Consider the following 24854-nt stretch of genomic DNA (forward strand, 5'->3'; position numbering starts at 1 on the left):
CTCTTGACATCCAAAAACAATGGGTGTACAAAGTCGTGACCTAATGTAATATCAGCATTATCGGAGACATACCTTTGGATCACAACGTCCTTTCTCCAAAAAAGTGAAGCAACTTTTAATAAAACCTATCATCCGCTTTTCCTATGTTGTTTTACTAATAGGATTCCTGAATTTCAATTCTTAATCAATCTAAATACTAATCTTTATATGCATTATATACTAATTATAATATTTCAATGGGGGCTTACGCATAGTGTTGAAATAATGAAACTGCTGTCCCAGATGTGCAACGATTAAGGAGCATCCTGCACACTGCAAATGCAAGTAGAACTCTTATTTTACATTTAAGCAATAACTTATTGTTTCTTTGGTTAAATAGTAAATAAAAAAAAAAATCTTTTTTTATATAGTAGGCTGTATCTCTAGAATATGAAGAAACGTGATCATGTTACGACATGCAAAATGTCACTATACACTTCTGTGTGTGTTCTGTTAGGTCTCTATTTACATCGTAGCACAGTTTTGCATACAAATTCATCCTTTATTCAATATTTATTAGACAACAGAAGTGGAGTTAACGTATCTTGTTGTAGCTCACTTCTTTTTTTTTTAAAAAAAAAAAAACTCAGTGTCAAAACTGACCGAATATACTAATACCAAAATTAAAATTAGTCACCAGTTCGGTGTCAAGTGCACCAATACAAAGCAAAAACATACATCAAGTATGCACCGTCGGTGCTTTGGTCTATGCACCAAAGCAGAGAAGATTCTGTTACTTAGTAATGAAAGCATGTTTACAAGATTTACACACACACACACACATCAAGAAAACTGAACTAAACAGCTTTAACACGTTCATTGCCAATCACGCGATATCGCGCGATGCGAGCCCCACCAAACGGCCTATCACGCGTTATCGCGTGGACGTCGCTAACTAAATAAAAAAATAAAAAAAATTGGGCCACCACACGAAATTCCAATTTTCAGCTTGGCAATGAAAGTGTTAAGGGAGTTGGGAATTGAAGCGATTTCCTACTTCAACACAACCTGGTGCTAACTAACTTGAGTAGTACATCGCAGTAATGATACTGCATGTCGCAAAAGAACACATTTCGAACAAATCCACAAACGCAAAAAAAAAAACAAAAAAACTTTCACTTTCTAGTTTATACATACAGTATGGAATATAACAGACATGTAGCGAAGCTCTTTGAAACTGAAATCACTGGGGGGAGGGGGGGTACCTTTCATATAAACTGCAGTTTAGCGATGATAGTTACAAGATTTGTATTCCTTCATCAAGAAAAGCGCGGAGAGATGTTTGTACTAAGAAATCGAAGTTTCTGATAAGAAACTGAAATATACACACAGGACCGGCCTTCTCTATAAAGGGGCCCTAAAATATCTTTCAAAGGTAAAAATTAAAGGATTCGAAATAAACGTATTGTAAACCTCTCACCTGCAAATGATTTTGGCATAGGAAAAAAAAAAAAAAAAAAACATTCGAAATATAATAAGTTTCCGCAAATGTCTATCGACTGTGCCCACTCCATCGTGGGGTCCGGGTGCATTGCACCCACGGCACCCCTGAGATGGCCGGCCCTATATACACAGCTTGAAATACGTTTACCTGGATATAAATCAAGATATAAATATCAGCTATCAAATGAAGGTCGAAATGCTAAACTTTGAAAATATCAACCAAATCGGCTTCATGCTTAGTAAATATAAGCTGAGTCAAGTTGGACATAAAACCTGCATTTTTTTAAGAGAAAGAAGTTTTCCGACAGCATAAAAAAGAAAGCATGATAAAGGCTAAACAGACAAATTTTGTATATGATCAAAATTTTAACTGTTTTTTTAGCAGAAACGAGCTAGTTCGCTGCTTAACAGTACTGTATTTATACCACATTTTATAACCCTACGAATAGTTGTAAACCTATAGTACATTAGTCCCGTGTGTGGGCTAAGGATTTTTTTAAGGCCTGTGTATCACTATGGAAATGGTGTTTGGATTCATAAGACGTTCCTCTGGCAAGCTCAGATCTCTTTCGTCCTGTGAACTCAAGAAAATCGATCACTATTTCAGGCAATAATATATTGAGTTAGAGTTTGAAACCAAGAGATGGCAACACTTGTTTGTCTCTCTTCACCAGATGCAGTTTAAAATTAGTAGTCTTGGGTGGGCTGTCTCTGATTGGCTATGGTGGAAAATGACTCCCTCTCAGTCTCCAAAAGGAAAAAAAAACGGCCTGGCCTATTCCCTATGGGGAATTAAAGGCGTTAAAATATTTTTTGTATACTTTTTATTCACTTGTTACCTGGTCCAAGAACCCTGCACTACAAACCAAATAAGGAATTTTTTCATGCCACTTCGGCGTCCAATAAGCAAGGTGGTAGTCTCACACTGGCCAATGAAATCCATACCGCCTAAAGACAATCAGAAACATTCACGCCCACATGGAATTCAAACTCGCAGCCTGTGGAAGAAATGATATGCTAAGCACTTGGCAAGCAAGCCAGCAAATATACCATAGCTTACATTTGTATCAAAATGCTTGTAAATAAATCGAGTATTGTGCCCTCTAGAAGTGATGGGAGAAATTCAAATGACCAGTCACGATATATATATGTATATATGTTCAAGATTCCAAGCTATTTTAAACCTAGTTTTACTCCATTTCCCAAGTAAGCAAACAGACAAACAAGTCAAGTTTGCGCCTGCATGTATTGGAAGTCTAGCTGACCCTCAAAGTAGTGCAAGTCAAGGGAACTCATGGTAAAAGTAGAATAAGCTCTGATCACTATTCTTAATATTTACCCTTAATGCACAGCCTATCTCCTTGAGAAGATGTATGATGCTATGTATTAAAGGCAAGGGGCCACTACCCAGACCGGTTTCGACCTTTATTGAGGTCTCATCAGTGGGAGCTAGGCTAGAAATACCAAGATTTTTAGTAATACAGAGCTTATAAGTATTTTACCAGAACAAGTTACCATAAGGTGTTTTAACATTATTAAATAAAAATCTCTGGATGAGATATATATATATATATATATATATATATATAAATTCTTAAGTGCTAAGGCATGTCACAAAAGGCGTAGCACTTCATTACAGTCTCTCTGCTTATGTATCAACTTTGAGAAGAAACTTGTGCATTAAAGTGTAAAACTTGAAAACAGATGAGCGATCTATTGCTTAAAACAGCGTTTAGTGAATAACTGTCGAATTAGTTGGTTAGTTTGGGATTGCAGCAGAAGCAACTAAGGCTAAGAGGCTAGCGTTTATGTCTACGAATTGTTCTTCTGACAGGTTTTCCTGTTCTATGGGATAACTCCATCCCATGAGACTGGTTAACTCACCCAAAGAAAAATAAAAGGTGAATAACTGGCACCAGTGTTTTCGTGAATTTCAAGGTTGTAGAGTGGTCAAGATGTTAAAAAAAAAAAAAAAAAGGCTTTCATCGACCATCCAATCGCGTACGGATGGCAGAAGTTAAAGTTCGACGAGTAAACTAACATGTTAAGATCAAAGAAGAAGTAGACCTTTTAAGGATATGATGGTATTACCGTTAGCATATTTTAGCTTAAAAGAGAGGGGGGGGGGGTTTCCCAAAGTTCATTCTAAGGATTCTAACAGAGGACTGAAACGAAAAATGACTTGTAAAAATCTCACGAACTTTTTCAAAAGGCAGATAATAATCTACCTTTTTCTGTTCCCAAAGTTGAAGCTTCCACGGAAATGTACATTTGAGATTATAAATAAACAAATAAATAAATAAATATATATATATATAATCTATTCCACAAGAGAGAAGTCAAACTGAAAAACATCAATGTAATGTATGAGCTCAGCTGTAGCGCCCGAATAGGGTCACGAACCCCTTGAGTGTTTTTAAACGTCTAAAGCTCTACCAACTCATTTATATACGTAAAATTATATTTCATTTTTTAAAAAGTAATTAAGAGTTAAAGAAAATATGATTAAAAAACCGGATACAATATCATTCGTTATTTTTGGAGATCGCGTTTGGAACTGAATCTAATGCACAAAGATTTTGGGGCTTACTTTAAGAGGTGAAAAGGCAGCTAGAACTAGTATCCAAAACTATTTTGAAAATGATAGCCGAACATGAGGAACATTCATCCTCTTTCATTTTGTGAATGCCGCCGGAACTTTTGAATCATCTCTACTCCGGCTAGACCTAATTTTTGATATTCTCTGAAGAATCGCTAAATTTATCGTCAAACAAAGTATACCAGATGAAACTAGGATTAGATACGAAACGCATCTTTGTACAGGGTGTTCATAAAATAACTTTCCCTCTTTGGAGGCATCTGTAGCTAAAACCAATAAACGGAATGAGACCAAATTTTATATTGAGAGTTTTGGAGGCATGGGGAGATGATTTCTGCGAAAAAAAGATTGAGTACCAAAAGTCGCCGATAGGGGAAATTTTGGCGCTGGAGGAGCCGAAAAGAACCGGATAATTACATTAAAGGCAGATAAAATGGAATAATAACATTTTGACGGTGTAAGCGACAGCCGCGTCACTCATTCCAGCTGGATATGTGGCGCGTTACAATGATGATAATAATAATAATAATAATAATAATTAAACTAAAACAACAACTTGCGAGAGATACAGAAATTAATACAGTGATTGAACTCACAAGAAATAATGTTTTATTCATCAGAATCAGGGTCCCCTGGACCACATACACAATTTTAAATGTGCTGACCTTTCTTGTGCACAACAAATTGCATCCGGTGTGCGACGTGCTCTACAGCTGAGCGCAAGGAGTCGGATTTGGATGTTCATAACGGCCCGTTTTATGTTCTCTTTCAAGACATGCAAGTTGGAAACGCCACCAACATACACAACGGATTTCAACCCCCCACAGCCAAAAGTCATATGGAGTGATGTCCGAGGATCGAGGCGGCCATGCCGTCGGAAAGAATTGACTGATAACCCTCTCATTACTGAAATGCTCGCGTAAAAGGCGCTGTACTGAACGTTCAATGTGTGCCCATGCTCCATCCTGCATAAAAATTATGGAGTCCAAACATTGTCTTTGCTGTAATACAGGAATGCTAATATTTTCCAGCATTCGTATAAATCTCTCCAGTAATGGAGCAGGTTACAGGACCTGTATATGTAATATGCTCAAAAAAGTATGGTCCTATTATGAAATCAGCTGCGAAGCCACACCAAATGGTTACTTTTGGAGAATGCAGTGGTACTTGCTGGATCGCTTGGGGATGTTCAGATGCCCAAATTCTGCAGTTGTGAGTGTTGACCGACCCATTCAGATAAAAATGAGCCTCATCATCCCACAATATTCTCCAAGGCCAGTAATTGTCGACCTCCATTCGGGCAAGAAACGTTAGCGTGAAGGTCATGCGCTTATCATAATCTGCGGTAGTTAGTGTTTGCACACGACTGAACTTATACGGATAGAAGTGAAGCATTCTCCGTAAGATTTTCCAGACTGTACCATAAGCCATATCAAGTTTGCGAGCTTGACAAAGTGCTTGGTCCCTGTGTCGTCGAACACCGCAGTAGCAACGTCTGTTACTGTCTCTTCTTGCACTGCTTTCCGTCCTCTGTCAAGTCTAACTCCTAGTGATCCAGTTTCTTCAAACTTCTTAATCATAGCTCTCAGTGCTACAGCTGACATAGGACCTGTACGCAGGTTATGAAGCCTTCTAAATTCCCGAAGGGCCGCTACGGCATTGCACTGTTTAAGGTAAAACAACTTAACAAGTAAAGCACGCTGAGGCACGGTAGACGCATATTGAGCACAATTCGTCAGTCGTTCGAATAACTGCCTGAACGTTCCCAATCCCCTTTTAAGTGGAATTGGTGGTGCTGCTGTCACGTACGCACAGTAAAATTTGCATAATCCTTTTTACCTACGTTTACTGCAAATATTTGACTGCTTTCTGCCCCGCCAGCGCCAAAATTTCCCCTATCGGAAACTTTTGGTACTTTTTTTTTTTTTCCTCGCGGAAATCATCTCCCATGCCTTCGAAAGTCGCAATATAAAATGTAGTCTCATTCCGTGTATTAGTTTTAGCTGCAGATACCTCCAGAGAGGGAAAGTTAATTTATGGCCACCCTGTATATAATGCCTACCGATTTTTTTTTTTTTTCCCGTTGACAACGTGATTCACAATAATCCTATCCATTTTACTAAATAATAGTGATATCAATTTTGAAGTATTTTTCCGAGGACGATTCATCCGCTATTCAAATACAAACGAATCATTAAAATTGATAAAAGTCTGGTAAGCGCACCAAATAATGGGGAAAACATTGTATCGTCCTCGTCTCTTAAAAAGATGACTAATAGACCTTCTGGGATGAACAGGTGTATCTTTTAGCTGTTGTCCGAATGCATTTGAAAACATACACGCAAACACAGCTCGTGAGTAATATATGTTTACTAGATCAAACCTGTATGATGACGTCATACCAGTTGCCGGCATGGAAGCAAGCACATAAAGAATTATTAGCAGGAAAAATTGGAAGAATGACAACAGATTTCTAAGTCTGGCTTGTATTACATCTAAAGTGTTATTTTAAGACACGATCTTCATTTAAAAAAAAAAAAAAACACCAAGTAGTGACAATATGAAGACTTACCTTCAAATTTCTTAACCTGTCCAGCACGCCACCTTTATTCCTGCGGTCGAGTATGGGAGAAGATCCGAAATCTCCCGCGGCATCAGTTCTCGCTGTCTCTAGACTATTCCTCACACTACATCCAGAAGAGCAACATCCTTCCGACTTAGTTCGCCTTCGCTGAACACCAAGAACACCATAGTCAGAAGTGTGCTTGCTGCATGCACTGCTACACGAGGTAGCACTCCGTCGTTTATTGCACCCGTCGATGAACGTGAGGGGAGTTGGGACAGAAGCACCATCCGCATCCAAGTCGGTTACTAGGGTAGATGGGGTAAGCAGGTCGGAATCATCCATATCAACTGCAGCGGCTGTCACACTGCACATGATGTTTCCGCAATCTCCACCGCATACGGTAGTTCTAGGCGTGTCTGACAGAGCCGAACACCTTTGATGCTGTTCCGTAACCGGATGAGTCCTTGCCATAATGGCGGAGGTGAATTCATCGTGGGAATAGGCGCGGAGATCATGTTTGGAACTGGGGTCTAAGGCACATGTAGAATGTTTGACTGGGGAAAAAGTCCAGCACGTGCCCTTACCCGATGAGCTCGTGCAGATAGAACAGGGAACTCGAGAATGGGGGCAGCCTCGTTCGCAGGGAGCTATCTCGTGATTCCATAGTATGTCGTCAGATGGCGTATCATCGTAAATGTGGTTCGAAGTTTTGCTCAGGAGATCTGCAAAAAAAAAAAGCAAATACAGAAGATTAATCTTCACCAATAATTTCTCCAGTAGAACATGAAAAAGAATCATCCATTGAGTGGTTTCTAAATCGTGGTTCCTAAAACCTTGAACACAGTTGGTAGTAGTAGTAGTCACGTGTACACCTGAAGATAAATATGAATTTAGATAATTCGCGAAGTTCATGCTGGTTCCACTCTAGATGGACATACGTCTCTACTAGAAGGCTAATAATAATAAAGTATACATTCTTCTGAAGACCTTGAAATCCTAATTCTGCAAGAACTTAATGAAACTTAACAGGAGGCCATAATGAAATGATACCATAGATATCAGAAACTATTTCTTGCAAAATTCTGGCTTAGTGTCAAACCTATTAGGCACAAACAGATCATAAAAATAACAAAACAAGCTCATGGAAGAGAATATTTGTATGTAACAGTAAAACTCATGAGGTGATTCGCGACACTGCAAATCACAAGCTGTCTATCGAGTATATTTTCTTTAAGATCGGCTTTTGTGGAGGAGTCTAGTTTTGTTCCAGTGAGTTCTTTGGTAGCGATTGTATCATGAGAGCAAGCTCTAATTTGTCACACATTTTCCCTCCCTTTCATAATTATGTCTATTTTCTTTAGAACCCTAATGCCATGTCAAACATAGCTTGCTACCTGTAATAAGTCGCCTGAATGTGATATTGTTATACACTTAACGTGAAATATTCTGTTTAAATCTCTTTTTACATCTCTGTAATCCATCTTCGCATCGATGATGGACTTGATATTAGTTCCGAAAATTCAGCAAAGAAATAAAGTTTATGTAAATGATCCGTTAAAATAATTTATTTAAACCTTAACATGTATTCAAATTTACAATGTTCTTTCGAATAACACTAGCGAAGGATGAAGAATGGAATTGCTGGCAATACGCTCAGCAAACGAACGCATGGATGGTTGAATGCTAAAAACGTGCTACGGAAGTCTCTCAAAACATAACCAAAGAGTTCTCTGTTTTCTCAGTCGCTCATCCGCAGTCCACTGGTGGTGTCTTGACCTCTCTGACGCATAGCGAATACTAAATTTACCGGTTGCATGCGTGCTTCGGAGATGGCAAGTCCATCTAAGTATTTTGCGACACACACACTAATTTAGAACCCATTTGCGATTGAGACTAACACCACTGCATGCATATCCTACTTCTGCAGTTGAACAATTTCCTCTTGCCATCATTATATTTGCTTGTCTTGGCAACATTCACATATACATTTACAGTCGTCTGATTACATATTAGACTCACTAAAATTGTTTCATTTGCTTGTTGATTTCTGATGGATGACGTTTCTATGGCAACAGATAAATTATGTGAAGTACAAAATACGTGATGTTAAATCGCTAAATCAAAGAGGTGGAACAAGAAGAAGAGGAGGGAAAAAAAAAAACGTGTAAGTGGACACGAACATCCTCAAGCAGAAACTGCTGTTGTCATAGCAACATTACGTCAAATTCATTTAGTTGTCAAACAAATAAAACTATATTATATTGGGGGAAAAATTAGGTAGCTAAGTGACAATTTTTGTCACCTAATGCAAAGCCATCACTCCCTTATTAGAAGTCTGAATTGGTTTAAGGGAGTTTCATGTTTGGAGTCTAAAATGGGATTTTGGATTCTGCCTCCGATACTAGATGCGCCATAGGTCATCAACCTGTCGCGTGTGTGTGTGTGATTCAAATTAAAAAAAAAAAAAAAAATCGTGAGTAGCTAAAGAAATGGGATTGAAACGCGATGGGTTTTCCAGAGGAAAAAAAAAAATCTTTGAAAAAGAACAAATGGATACCTCAATTCATTGCCTTTTATAGTGAGTGGACTTAGTGAGTGGTTGTCATCCTTTAAAACTAATCCTGATATTTGATGGCCATAATCACAATGTGTCTGAGAAATAACGAAAAGGAATGATCAAGTCTTATCAATTCTACTCAAGGTTTTGTACAGCTACAGACCACACCCTTAAAATTAATAGTTCCGGTTCTGCAGGAAAGTCATACAGCGGAATCTCCACTCAGTCTTCAGGTAAATGGTGCCGTAAATTGTCTCTTCCCATTCCTTTCTCCACTCCGAAAACTATCGAATGGGTGGGTGATGGTCAGACAGATGAACTCCCATTGAAAATTAAGCAGCATAACATGAGATTGGATTTATGGAATTTTAAAAATCAAAACTAGTCCATCGTGCCTATTCAGCAGAATATTCCAAAATGAGTGCGTAAATTGTATATGTTCACGTCTGAGCTACTTGTATATAGAGGCTAATGACTTCATATCACTTGCCATAGTATATCACGCGCAAAACTCTGTTTTGCTTACTTGGGAAAAAGATTAAAACCAAGTACAGGTATCCCTTGCTTAACGCCGGATTTGATTAACGCTGCGAAATTAATTGCGGCAATCCCTTGATATACATGGCAAGAGTTTTGATTAACGCGCCTTTAACCCTGCGGAGCTCGCAGCTGATCAGATAGATACATGCAAAATGTTTAATATAAATATTGTTACACAATTCAGTGCATAGCTTGGAGGTCATGAGTTGCTGTGTATTCATATGCTGCGAGTGATATCCGCACTGTTTTCTGCTGTCATTTTAGTTTAACACATGTTATGTAAAGGTTTGTGATATTTGACAGTAAATTGTATCTGAAAGATACCGCGACCTCCGATGTCAGTATAGTATGGTTTAGTTTTTTTTTTTTAATTATTATTCTTTGTTTAATAATTTCTAGATTGTAACCGAAGAGAAATAAACCATCTTGTATTACTGAAATAGAGAGCCAAAGGCTTATTTATCATACATGTCCTCTAGGAGATGTGCTTTACATTATGGACAATACTAAGGAAAGTGATCTGGAGCTTACTCCACCTTTACTACGAGTTGCTCATAAGGTTGCTTATGCTTGCATCCGCCGAAACTTTTAAGTTTCTATATATTCGGCACGAAATTCTTGTAGTTTCTATATTCGGCTATGAAATAATGTTGGATTCAATATCCGCTTAATTTGTACCATCATGTATTATATTTGCATGTTTTTTCTTTATGTTTTTCTTTAAAAAAACTAAAACTGTTCAAACGACTCTTGATAACTTCTTTTGATAAAAAAAAATTGCAGTAAATAATGTAGGTGCAAGTATTTATTAAATATCTACTTTGCATTCATTTTTTATCTTTCCTAAAAGAGTACCATATAAAACGAATTATTAATACAGTAATCGATCATGGACGAATTGTAATTTTTACCATTGATTATTACATTTGATTAACGCGATTTTGATATAAGCGGTAACATCGAGGGATTAATTAACCGCGTTAATCGAGGGATACCTGTATATAAAATTTCTTGGTATCTTTAACGTATAATAAACCTAATGTAAAAAACTTTCTACATCTTTCTCTCATCCAGAGATTTTTATTAAGAAGGTCAAGCTCCTTTTGTCTACTTGTATACGAGATATATATGACTTCTGCATTACTTCAATCTTGGTATCGATCAGAGACAAAAACAGAGCTAGGAAAAGATGCCGTAACATGTGTGCACCACAAGATAAAATAAATCTAAACAGATTAAATGGGGCAGTAAGAGATGCACTCAGAGCCCATAGAGACCAAGTATGGGATGAAAAGTTATCCTCCATTTCTCCTACTGATCACTCCATCTGGAAACTACTGAAAAATATCAAAAACAAAGACAGATCCCTTCCCCCAATATTCTCTGACCAGGGGCTTGCTCACACAGATGTAGACAAAGCAGAAGTTATAGCACACAACTTAGAGGAGCAATGCAGGCCTTCGTATGGAAACTTTGACTTTTGACCACATATATAAGATTCACAGCAAGGTCAGACACTCACTCAAACTTCCTATCTGCAGCACTGACCATATTGCACCAACATCACCTGCTGAGTTATATGACATTATTAAAAAATTAAAGAACAAAAAAGCTCCTGGGCCAGACGGCATTACTAATCGGGTGAATAAACTTCTGCCCCGAAAAGCAGTAATGCACCTGACCAGTATAATAAATGCAATTTTAAGATTTCACTATTTTCCTTCCACCTGGAAACTGGCTGACGTAATTCCTATACATAAGCCAGGCAAAGACCCACACCTACCTCAAAATTATCGTCCAATCAGTCTTATCTCAAATCTGGGTAAGGTTGCAGAGAAGGTCATCCTCTCACGACTCCAAACCTCAGTAAATGACCTAAACATCCTCCCTAAAGAACAGTTTGGTTTCAGGCAACACCATAGTACTACCCAGCAAATCCACAGAATTGTGGAATACATCACCACCAGCTACAACTGGCACCAGTGCACAGGCGCTGTTTTCCTAGACTTATCCAAAGCATTTGACAAAATCTGGCATTTTGGACTCCTGCACAAACTTATCTTAGCCGGTACCTCACTAAAAATGGTTCACTTAATCCATTCATATCTTCAGAATAGATCAATGCAAGTAAAAATCAACGGTTCTACATCCTCCCAGCGCCGCATCTTTGCTGGAGTGCCGCAGGGATCTCTACTGGCTCCATTGCTGTTCTCTATATACATGTCAGACATCCCGCACAATCCGATGACTTCCATTTTGGCCCTGTATGCGGACGATACGGCAATACTAACCAGATCTCTCAGACCCCATTTCATTACCAGAAAGCTTCAAGAAAACCTTCTAAAGCTGGAGGGTTGGTTCTCCAAGTGGAGATTGGAAGTCAACCCCCAGAAAAGCTCAGCCGTTCTTTTCTCAAAAAGGCCAAATGTCTCCTGCAGGAGATGTGTTACTATTCAATACTAAAATTCCCTGGCAGACAGAAACAAATTACCTGGGTGTAATTCTCGACAAAAAGCTATCTTTCAACCAACACATCAAATCTGCATGCACAAAGGCATCTAAAGCCATAGCTCAGATCTATCCGCTAATTAATAGAAATAGCAAGCTCAGCAACAGAATCAAATTGCAACTATACCAGATGACGATTCGTCCTATAATCACCTATGCTCTCCGGCCTGGAGCCACACCTCTAATGCTAACATTATCAAAATACAGCGAGTGCAGAATAAGTGCTTGAGAATGATTCTGAACGCCCCGTGGTATGTTAGAAATAATCAACTCCATAGAGACACAAATATTCCCTATATTTTCTCTTTTCTACAACCCTTAGCAACCAAGTTTTTCCTAAAGACATCCACACATCCCAACGATTTGGTTCAGCAAGCTGAAGCATACGATCCAACGGACATATTCAAATATAGAAGACCAAAAGCTATATTGGCCTCCTTTAGTGATGCATAATCTCCATGCCCATTCAGGGCGAGCAATCTGCTCATAAATTTTACCTTCACTGTAACCACAACAGATAGCGGGGATTATGAAAAGCATCTTGCTTCACCCCTAAAGACATAAATGTCAATTGTCAATTGTCAATCTTGGTATCCATGGGGAATTATGGGGAATCAATCGACCGTGAGATGCGGTGATTGACTCATTCAATCCAATACCTTTGGAGGGTAATGGATGGCAATGCTGTAGCCAATGAAGTTCTAACTGAGGCTCGGCTATCGGCTATTGCTGTTACCATCCTGCCATGATCACAGCTTTAATAGCTCAATAACACCTTATCCCTACACTGTCCTCTACAGATAATGGGGAAGATGAAAAGCATTCTTGCTTCGCCCCTTTAAGCCAGTCCTTATAAGGACTAACCTTGGTATCTGAATTTTCTCTTTCTTTTCAGGTAGTGAGGGTTGTTCTTGCTGTCGTTGTGATCGGAGGTATTCCTTTAGACTCTGCCTAGTTGAATTTTATATATAAGATTTTTCGGGAAGCTCGCATTGCACTGGAACTAACACAGTTCGAGACCTACTATCTCCCCCTCTGCATGAAATATGCAGAGGTCTAATGGCCGGTAGGCCCCACCCGCAATGAGGACCAGTGGTGGATAAATGGTATTTTAGGGAGATAGGTCTCTGCACTGTGTGTTCAAGTAATTTCCCGAAACTCCGTTTTCCTTGTTTTTAGGATAGTCACCTATAATAAACTAATTTTTGCTGGTAGACGCTTACTCTAAGCTGTCTCCGGGATTAGCTAGTGGACTCTCAAAGTCTACAGGATCACTCGCAAACTACTTGGGAAACCCGAGCAACCGCTATTTTCTCTTAGGCCATATTATGGACTCTCCATATGATGAGCTCGACTTCAAGCAGCTATTGGCAATCTTCAAACATGTAGGAGGCCTGCTGCAAAGGAAATGGCCAGGAAAGGTAGCAATCCACCAAATACTGTAGAAGAGGTTGAATCAGAGGACTACCAATCCCCTGACCCTCTTCCTAACACCTCACAAGATTCCAGCAAAGAAAATACCACATCAGCTGATATTCACGCACTAGAGGATAATGACGACTTTCAAGTAGTCAGTAGAAAGAAGCGAAAGAAGGAGTCTCTAGCTGCAGAACCTGAAATACTACCTCAGAGAGAGAGCAGCACCAATGGACACTACAGCACAAACTGAAAGAGTAATAGAGACGGATATAGTAACACAGCCTAAAGAGAGAATTCCACCAGTGATCTTACGATCCAAAGAAAAATGGTCATCAATCACTGAGTTGATGAAAAACAACAATACAAAATTCAATTCAGCAAAGAACACCAATGAAGGAGTCTGGATTCAACCTGAAGGTGCATCGGACTACCGTCTGCTCACCAGACATTTAGATGAATTGAAAGTCCCATATCACACTTTTCAGCTTAAAAGCGAAAAAAACCTCACGGTGATCATCAGAGGTTTGGTAGAAACCATACCATCTGAAGAAATAGCCACTGATCTCAAATCGCAAGGATTAGCACCAATAAAAATATCACGCATGTACAGAGCAGATAACGGCCCATGCCTCTGGTCAAGAACTACTCCTGCTACTACTACTGGTCAAGAACTACTACTACTACTGTGCCAAGTCAAGAACTACTCCTGCTAAGTGTGCCAACTGTGGCGGCCCATCCAGCTAACTACAAGGGCTGTTCACTCCACCCATCTAACCTGACAAGGACTAGGGAGGCAGTGGCCCCGTCCACTCAGAAGCGAGTCACACAACCTGAATCGGAAATTAAAGTGCAGGCTATTACACCTGATAAATCGTATGCCTCTGTAGTTTCCTTACGCAACAAGTCGGCAGAAACCATACCAAGCAGCCAAAACTCTGCTGCAATGCTTGCTGTCACTTTGGGAGAAATGCTATCAGATTTTAGCAAATCAAATCCAAACCAGGCTGACACAAACAGATTTCTTAAAAATAGCCAAGTCATATTCTCGTTGATTAATGGATAATTCGGCAATCACAATAAATTCCATACAGGTCGCATTCTGGAATGCTAATGGACTCAGCAACAACAGTCTAGAACTCCAAGAATTTACTACTCACTACAAAATTGATATCCTGTTAGTTAACGAGACCCATCTGCGGCCCTGTGATAATCCCAAGCTGAGAAATTACTCTTTAATTAGAAATGACAGACCTAATGCCAGAGGTGGAGGTACTGCAATCTTTATCAAGAAAAACATCCGTTACAATGAGATAAAAAATATTCCTACAACTAATATGAAAAAAACTGGCATAGAAATTTACACCATTAATGCAGGCATCTTAAAAATATATTCCGTTTATAACCCTCCAGGCAGAACTGCTATCCTCTGATCTTTCTCAGCTGCTTGCCACTACAGAAGCAACAATATTAGCAGGAGATCTAAACTCAAAGCATCCCTTATGGAATAGCAGGTGTGCCAATTACAACGGAAAAATCCTTCACAATTTTGCTAAGTTGAGAAATATTATCATCGCAGGTCCGATTGAACCAACACACTATGGAACACATGGAAGGCCTGATGTATTAGATATAGCCATATTCAAAAACACATCTCATCAATTCCAGCTGCAAGTAGTTAACGACCTCAGTTCGGACCACAACCCAGTACTTCTAAAACTGGGAGAGGATCCGGAACTTATTCCCAGTCAGTCATTTACTAATTTCACAAAATTCAAGGCTACAATCAACACTATCATGGATTCAGTGCCGAATATCTCCTCCGGTGAAGAAATTGACGCGGCAGTCAACAACCTGGAAAGCAAAATTCAATCTGGCTTAACCGCAGCCTCTTCTATTTCCACTCCAGCTCAAGTAAACCTACTTCCAGAAGAAATCCTTGCTCTAATCAGAAACAAAAATAAAATCAGACGTCGCTTTCATAACACGCTATCTCCTCAAGACCGCCAAGAGCTGAACAGAGCATCAAACTTACTTCGCTATGCACTAAAAGATCACAGAAATCAACAATGGGAAAGAAAACTTTGTTCCCTGAAAACTTTATGGAAATTGGCAAAAACTCTCCGTACAGACCGTTCCAATATCCAGTCCATTCACGGAGAAAGAGGTATAGTTTATAGGGACGATGAAAAGGCAGAAGCCTCGCTGAAGCTCTTCAACTTCAGTGCAGTCCTAATTATGCGCATGCGGATTTGGTCTTCATAGAGAAAATTCACCGTCGAGTCCGTACTGTGCTTCGGCAGTCTAGCAGCCGTGAAAATATGTCCCACCTCGCCTAAAGAGGTCTACTCAATCATTAGGAAGCTTAAAAACAAAAAAAGCCCCTGACCCAGATGAAATTAACAACAAAACAATCAAGGCTCTTCCGCACAAAGCTGTCATGCATTTGGTAGCAATTATAAATGCAATACTCAGACTAAATTATTTTCCAACCCGATGGAAACAAGCAGATATAATCCTCGTCCATCATAAGTCGGGAAAAGCGCCTCAGTTACCGCAAAGTTACAGACCCATCAGTCTCCTTTCACTTGGGAAAAATTGCAGAAAAAATCATCCTCGATCGACTTCAAGATGTGGTGAACAAAAACAACACAATACCGAAAGAGCGGTTTGGGTTTCGAACTGGGCACAGTACTACACAACAAGTTCACAGACTAGTCGAATTCATCACTACTGGATTCAATTGGCGACAACATACAGGAGCTGTTTTTCTGGATGAAGCCTTTGATAAGGTTTGGCACAAAGGCCTCATCTATAAATTATTTATGGCCAAAGTTCCGCTCTACCTTACCAAACTTATTGACTCCTTTCTAAAAAACCGGAAATTTCAGGTCAAGTTGAGAGGACTCAAATCCTCTTTAAAAAGAATCACTGCAGGTGTTCCTCAAGGTTCGCTACTCCCTCCGCTGCTTTTTAACATCTTCGTTGCTGGCGTCCCTAACACGACATCACCCACCACAGCTTGCTATGTGGACAACATGGAAATTTTCAGTAGATCTCTCAGGCCGAACTTAGCTAAGCAGCGCTTACAAACCGCAGCAACAAACCTAGAAAAATGGCTCAGGAAATGGAGAAGAGCTGTTAATGCCGACAAAAGTACTCCCATTCTCTTCACAAGACGGAAGGCATCCCACTACGGAGAAATCAAACTTTTCAACACAGCTATTCCATGGAAATCCAGCACCAAATATTTAGGTATTCAACTAGATAACCGCCTCAACTTTAACTCTCACATCGATTATGTCTGCAGCAAGGCAAACTCCGCAATTATGCAACTTTACTCTCTTCTCAACCGAAGAAGCCTGTTAACACTGAAAACAAACTACGAATCTATAAAGCAATCATTACACCCACACTGACCTATGGATCACCGACTTGGGGTCACACCTCCCCTGGCAACATCAAAAAGCTACAGGTCATCCAGAACAAATGTCTCCGCATGATATTCAATGCTCCGTGATTTGTCAGGAATACTCTCCTCCACCGAGACGCTGACATTACTGATATTCACATGTTTCTCCGTGAAACTGCCATTACATATTTCACCAAAGCAGCTAGTCATCCCAATCAACTCATTCGAGAGTCATCTAACTACGATGAAAACGATAGGTGGAAACACAAGCGGCTCTGCCCATCGGTACAGACGCTCCCACACTGCCCTAAAATGGGTGAGCCAGGTGCTCGATAAATTCTCATTAATTGAAGCCATTTTTCATAGAGATGAAAGGATTATAATCCAAGGGATTGAGATCCATTCAGCCACAAAGGTTAAAACCTTGGTATCTCGACCGGGTCTTGCTCCTACAGAAGAGATTTCTAGATCGAAACCGGTTGGACGCCTGGGTGGTGGATAGCAATGCTGTGGCCAATGAAGTTTACTGAGACACGGCTGTTGCCGTTACCCCTCAGATGAAATATGAGCGGCTCTGTTTGGTGGTGGGGTGAACCTACCACGGGTAGAGACAACGCTGAGAGTTCTTCTGAGTGACAGGGTGAGCCTCTTACGGAGGGGAACAATGCTGAGTTTTTGGTCCTTCGGGTTGCTCATTGTTGGGTGATCTGGGGGACGCACGAGTTTTGGGGAATGACCTGTACTTAAACACTCAATAAAGGTCAAAACCGGTCAGGGTAGTGGCCCTTCGATTATGCATTGCATTATACACGCCTGAAAGGGGCTGTGCTTTGCATTACGAGATGCATACTAAGGCAAGTGATATGAAGTCATTAGCCTCTATATACAAGTAGTTCGGTCGTGAATATATTTCACGCGCAAAACTTTGTTTTGCTTCCTTGGGAAAAGGATTAAAACCAAGTATATAAAATTTCTTGGTATCTTTAACGTATATTACACCCAAAGTAAAAATTTTCCACACACACACACACATAAAATTTATTTGCGATATATTTCGTTGCCGAAATATATCGAAAGTCAATTCTAATAAGAATTGACTTCTGTGGAGGACTTTTGTATCGCTCCGATAGTCTCCGTGACTGGATAAAATCACGTGTTGTGCAAGACTGGGCTTGTCTGATTCCCAGTGTTCTTCTGAGCCAGTATTTCCCAACGTGCTTTGGATCATGCCCCACCTCAACGCCTCAAAGATTTTGATGTCCCCGTCGCCGACAATGGTGAGTGTTTTGAATACATCAGTGATGAGGTGACGAATGCAATATCATTTTCTAATTGGTCCCCAAAATATTCAAATTGCCCCACGTTGAGAAATACCGTTCTAAGCGAACACGCGCTGATTTTCCAGGTTGATTTAGCTTGGAAATAGAATCTAACAACGGCCTTCTGTCCTTAGAACTTGCCACAGGGCAACCTGATAGGTCTGCAGTTTCAGTTATACAGAAAAAACCAGTGGCGCACCCAGAGGCGAAGGCATGTAAACCGTATTTACATGCCTTCAACCTAATCTCCATTCTGCTTTATTACCGGTGCCGAACATTTTCTTGCATGCCTGCTGTTGAGAAACCTTTTTAGTTTTAATATTCTGATAGTTTTGGCTATTTCGGCAGATCTCATCAATGGTTTCAACTTACAGAATAGTCCGAAGAGTTCGTGTCAGGACTGTACGTGGGTAAAACGAGGTGGGGGAAAGCACCTGCCGTCCATACTTTTCCATAACGATCAAATACTTCATGTGAAACATTGTGCAATATCTGATCTGAGTCAGGTCTTTCCTCTGTTTTGAAGTCTTATTTTGTGGCTTACAACTTAAGTGTAAGTGGGAACTATGACATCATCCCATCGATGTAATATGTGGTGTGCAGATTTTAAATGATTCGTATATGTATATAGTCAGTGTTCTCGACATCTCATAACAATATTCACACGGTTTTCATTCCTTTGGTTCATGGTCCTCTGGGAAGATAAATCTCTCAACTCCATAACATGTGAGAGAGTTGTCCAATACACAAATTGGCTTCCTTTTAATGCTCTCCTAAGAAATAAGCTCCATCCTCTGTGTTCCATGCTGGGAGTACCGCTTCAAGGTATTTCTCGTACTTGGGCAGAATTGGAAGAATGGAGAATGTTCACCTTAGAAGAACACCGTAACAGCATTCGTTACCGAGAATCAGAAGAATCGGTTTGTATAATCCATTGGAACCAACGAGTTCTCTGTTAGCGGGGGAATAAATGGAAAATCAACTCGTTGTAGAGAATGACTGGAATATTAAGTTCAAATAACAAAGTAAGAAAAAATGCATTTAATTACAAATCCGTATTGCCGATTTTTACTGAAATGGCAATTATAACAACAGTAATTTAAAGGATTATTAAACGGTTATGAAACTTGTGTACTGCTTTTATTTAACAAGTTTGTAAATTTAATTGAAAATGAAGCAGGACGTAGTCTTGTTAATTCATAACTCACATTGTATTAAATATATTCAACTACTTCCCAATGAATCAGTCTCCTGTAATAATTTATTGGGAGCGAATAACTTTATTAACTAAACAATTGAGATACATTACATAATTCATTCGCCAAAATAAATAAATAACATAAAAATAAGTTACTTAATAATTTATTTTAAAAGTATATTTTATTTATAATTTGTTTTTTTTTTTTAAAAAAAAAGGGGGGGGGTTGATCTGCAAAACTGGTAAAACTGGTGCTTTATTTCGCGTAACATCAAATATAGTCTTACCTGAGTAAAAGACAGATTTGCATTTTGGTTGTCCTTTCTTTCCGCTAGGTGGCGACCATATAACATTTCTTCCAAGCTCGGTAAGCATCTGGATGAAAAGGGGGAAAAAAAAGAACATGACTCACAGAAAATAATAAAGAAGTCACTTAAAATAAAACAACTTCCTCTAGTGGAAACTAAATAAAAAAAAAAAACTTTCTTTTTTTTTGCGTTCTCTAATACGAAAATAATAAGCAATTTTTCTCAATTCCCTACGATTCACTTCCATATTAAATATCTTATATGAACCTCAGATACAGAAATTGCTCACAGAACGATAAATCAAGAGGAAGTACTTTAATATTGAAATCTAGTGGCGGGGAAGGGAAAAGGAGAGAGTTAAAATGTCCGATAGAAAAGAAAATAGATGGCGGAGAGTCAAGTGCTAAATTATCTTTCTTGCGTGACTTCAAGAGATATTTCTAAGAAATGCAGCAAGGACAAGGAAAGTGTTGTCATATTAAATAAGTGAGTGTCGCCAAATCGTATTATGACGCAGGTTCACTTGCTAATAGTAGGAAAAATTATCCCAATAGAATGGATGGGACAACCATATTATGAGAAGTGCTTGTTTATGACGACAAGTTGGCTATAAATTGACTTCGCTTTAACAATACAGTGCAGTAAGTTTATCCATTTTGGGTGGGGATTTTTTTTTTTTTTTTTTGAAACTCATTTCTCACAACGATATGACACTTGAAGGCTTTTCCGGACATAAATTACATCCTCTCTCTATCAAGAAGTTCCTGTATAATGCTCGTTAGTGTATTGTGGTAATAACACTTCATGATCCCTCTAGTGGTCATGACTTGTAAACAAGTGATGGGAAGTTGAATTTCTTTTATATTCCCAATCCTAAGTTTCCGTTTTGGGGAACAAGGGTTTGCGACACTAAAAGAGCAAAAGTTTTAAAAAACTTTTCTTGGTTTTAATTTTTTTATTTAAAAAAATAAAATTAAAAAAAATACTGCCGAAATAACCAAGAATAATGAGACTAAAGGTATTATGTCTGGAGATTGAAATTTTTGAAATAAATTTGCTGAGTACTTAAAATATTACCTGCCACTGCACGGCTATCTTTTTAATGTAAATGTAAATAATAAAAATAAAATATAAAAAATGAAATGTAAATAACAAATTTATTTCAGAAATGGACAACGTACTTTAATCATCTACCACTGCACGGTTACAATCTTCATAATAAGCTTACGCCCTCTTACGAGTGAAAGCTTTTACTACATTTTAAATTAACAGGAATAAACACACAAACAACAAAAAAAAATCGACTGAACTTTCCTCCATCCCTGTTAATTAAAGTTTAAATTTTGCCATTTCACATTAAGTTGTTTTATAGCTTAACAAGCCCATTCCAAGAAACTCTTCCATTGCTTGACTTTTGTATTCGTTACACGTTCAAGTTATTTTCCCAAAATAGCAGCATACGAAGCCTCACTGCACGGGAAACCTGTTCTGGAATTAAGCAGTTCGATGCTAATTTTCAGTGACAGTTAACCAAGTGTGAAGTCCAAATTATGTAGATTTTGAAACAACATTATATTTTAATACTATAGGCAAATATTCGTTTTAAATTAAAAAATAATGCTTCGAAACTTGTGCAAACGAAACGTTAGTCATCAATAAAACACGGAGTCAAAAGACTCATCGCGGGAGGTCCCACTGTTACACACACACACAAACAGTTTATCATACCGTGCCTTAAATATATTCACTGTCTCAGCGCACACCACACTCTCGGGCAATACATTCCACTCACTTTTGCATTCTCCATGCAAAATACTTATACAGCTTCTAGGGATGACCTCTTGTTCTCCCTATCTTCTCCCATTCTATGCAAACCCCTCCATATTAATCTGGTAATAACCTCTTAACAGTTTATGTCTCGATCATATCCTCTCCTCCTCTTATCCACCAATTTCTGCAAACTGCATGTTCTCGATCTGTCTTCATACTCAATATTCCAGAGATCAGAAACCACCTTAGTATCATTCCCATTATCCGCTGTGCTGTCCTCACAATTTTAGCAATATTCCCGAAATTTTAGGTCATTGTGGAAATCACTCCAAGATTTCTCATCTCCTCTACCTCTTCTAAGATGTTTCCACTGATTGTGTACCCTATGTTCCATCTCTGCTTCCCAAATTTCAAAACCTTACACTTTGAAACATTGTGATATCCCCACTCCTTTACCCATTCAGCCAGTCCAGTGTATTCAAGTCCTCTTGCAAAGTTACAACATCCGCTCTACTCCTGATCTCTCCCCAACTTTGCATCATGTGCAACCAACTGCATATCACCATTCAGGCCTCTCCCAATATCATCTACACACAAATTAAATAGCAAAGGACCCAAAACAGATCCTTGGGGTACACCACTAGTAACTTTCCTCTTCTGGGATATCGCTCCTCCATAAACAACTCGTTGATACCTATCCGACAGCCAATCTCCAGTCCAGTGCATTAATCTACTGTTCAACTTAATTCGTTTCAATTTAATTACCAGCTTTTCAAGTGGCAATTTATCAGGGGCCTTTGCAAAATCTAAATCTAAATCTGCATCACCCTTATCCAATGCATTTATCACCTTATTATAATGAGTAAACAGATCGCTAAAACACGATCTTCCTTTAATAAATCCGTACTGGCCACAAAAAAAAAAAAAAGTAGTTTTCTGTTGAATTTAACCACAACTCCAGACACAGACTGGCCTATAATTCAAAGCCCTAATCTTATCACCTCCCTTACTTTGGAACTTGGCCCGCAAGACTCATGTTAAACAGATATGTGAAAGCTGTTGTTAGCTCCGCGGAACATTCCCTGAAAACGCATGGTGAAATAGCATCAGTCTATTCGATTCCTCATATACAGTACCTCCTGCTCACTTACTAACAGTTTCTCCTCCTCCTTCTTTCCCACTGCATTCAAGTTCTGCATAATGTCACATTCACAAGAATGAAATACATTTATAAAGTGCTCATTAAATATCTCAACTATATCCTCTACAGCGGTTATCATTCCTCCATTTTCACCAATCAACGTCATCTTTCCATAATCACTCTTTCTTCTACTGGCCACATATCGAAAAAATTCCCCAGGAGTTTTTTAACCACAATAGCTAACTGCTGCTCATACTGCACTCTTGCTACCATTATCAAGTGAGTCACCGTCCTCGCCTGCTCTTTGTACTTCTGATGCAACTGGTTGTTATAAGCATTCATCTTGTGCTTCTTCCTTAATACTTTCTTCCAGACTGCATATCTTATCTCTTGATTCAACAATTTCACACCCTCTATTTACCCTCTTGACCTTTGGAATACATTCTGATATTGCTTCCACTAAATAGTTCTTGAGTAGGTCTGATATCCAAGCAGCACTGATATCCTTTCCATCCAGTTCCTCTTTCCTAGTTATTGCCTAAAGCTGTTTCCGGAACCTCTCATAATTACCAGCCTTATAATTCCACATATATCCCTTTCTAACAGAAGTCCTCCCATGTGGGGACACCTGTAACCCTCATCAGGCGCGTCCCCTGGTGGCGGATCGGGGAATGCTCGTCGTAGTTTTCTATGAAGGGTAGGAGGGAAATAAAATACCTCCCGCGGACCAACAGGATAGCACTTCTCTCATAGGCCGGTCTGGGGGGGGGGGCTTCGAAGGTGGCACCCCCCACCACCAGATTCGGGTGCTGAAGGCTAATCCCCTGCACACCTTAAAATTTCACCCATTAAACGAAATAAAAAAGAGATAGTGAATTTAAAAAATCAAGATTGGATCTGCTGGCAGTCACAGAAACAAAAAAGAAAGGTCAAGGTTGCCAGAAAATGAAAGATGGATATATACTTTTCTATTCAGGGGTAAACCCAAGAGAATGGGGAAAACAAGGGGTAGCTTGCATAATTAAATCAGATCTCAAAGAATATATTACTAAATGACAACTAATAAATGAAAGGTTGTTGACAATCACTATAAATTTTAAATCAGATAGCCAAGTATTCACTGTAATTGTTGCATATGGCCCAAATGATAATGCAAATAAAGAAATTAAAGATGAATTCTTCGAACTCTTACAAAAAACAATTGAAGAAGTTCAAGGGCATATACTACTAGGAGACCTTAATGGCTAGGTAGGGAATCAAGTAGATGAAGAAACGAAACAAGTGTTGGGGATCACAAGGTGAAATAACCCGGAATAATAATGGAGAAAGAATAATAAATCTTTGCCTTACAAATAATTTAGTTACCAGAGAAGAGCCCAGTAGAAATGAAAAATCTATAATTGACTACGCCATCATAAGCAGATCGTACTGGAAGTATACAAAAAATGCAAGAGTCTATAGAGGTCCTGAAATAGGCAGTGACCACTACTTATTAGTATTGGAAATGATCCAAAAATAAAAGTTGAAAAATGTAAAAAAGTAGCAAGGAAATAAATGTTAAGATAAAGAACTACAGAGAGAAGAACTATAGAAAGAAGAAACAGCCATTGAGTATAAAAGTAAAATAGAAGAGGTGATGAAAGAAGTAGAAAAAGAGATATATGAAGACCAAAATGTAGAAAGCCTATGGTACAGGTTCAAAACACTTCTTCTAGAAACAAGCAAAGAAATTTGTGGTGTATCATTAAATAATAAACAGAAGAAACATAAAACACCCTAGTGGACTGAAGAACTAAAAGAAGAAATTAAAAAGAAAAAGCAAATGTGGAAGAGATATATAACATCAAAGCTGCAGGGTGATGAGAACTATACAACCAAAGAAATAAAGTCAAAAACTTAGTGAAAGAAGAGAAAAGAAAATGCTGGGAAGACTTTGGACATACTTTAGAACAAAATTTTAAAGGAAACCATAAACTCTTCTATAATGTTTTAAGAAGAATGAGGTCAGAGAAAGAATGCCCCATAAAGTTTATTAAAT

At 38.8% G+C, this 24854-nt stretch overlaps 1 protein-coding gene across 2 annotated transcripts in view; it reads right to left on the reverse strand.

The window, feature by feature from the left end:
* LOC150094205 (SAM and SH3 domain-containing protein 1-like) overlaps window positions 1–24854 on the reverse strand; it is a 476307-nt gene that overhangs the window by 94800 nt on the left and 356653 nt on the right. For both annotated transcript variants that reach the window (XM_090412130.1, XM_090412129.1), the window contains exons 9-10: window positions 19885–19972; window positions 6654–7369 (exon numbers count right to left, since the gene is read on the reverse strand). In XM_090412130.1, the coding sequence (XP_090268256.1) occupies window positions 6654–7369; window positions 19885–19972 (804 nt within the window). The remainder of the gene's footprint in view (window positions 1–6653; window positions 7370–19884; window positions 19973–24854) is intronic.

Source organism: Typopeltis vanoorti, chromosome 22 (assembly GCF_054136105.1).
Source record: "Typopeltis vanoorti isolate ZY-2024b chromosome 22, IOZ_Tvanoo_1.0, whole genome shotgun sequence".
Classification (NCBI taxonomy): Eukaryota; Metazoa; Arthropoda; class Arachnida; order Uropygi; family Thelyphonidae; genus Typopeltis; species Typopeltis vanoorti.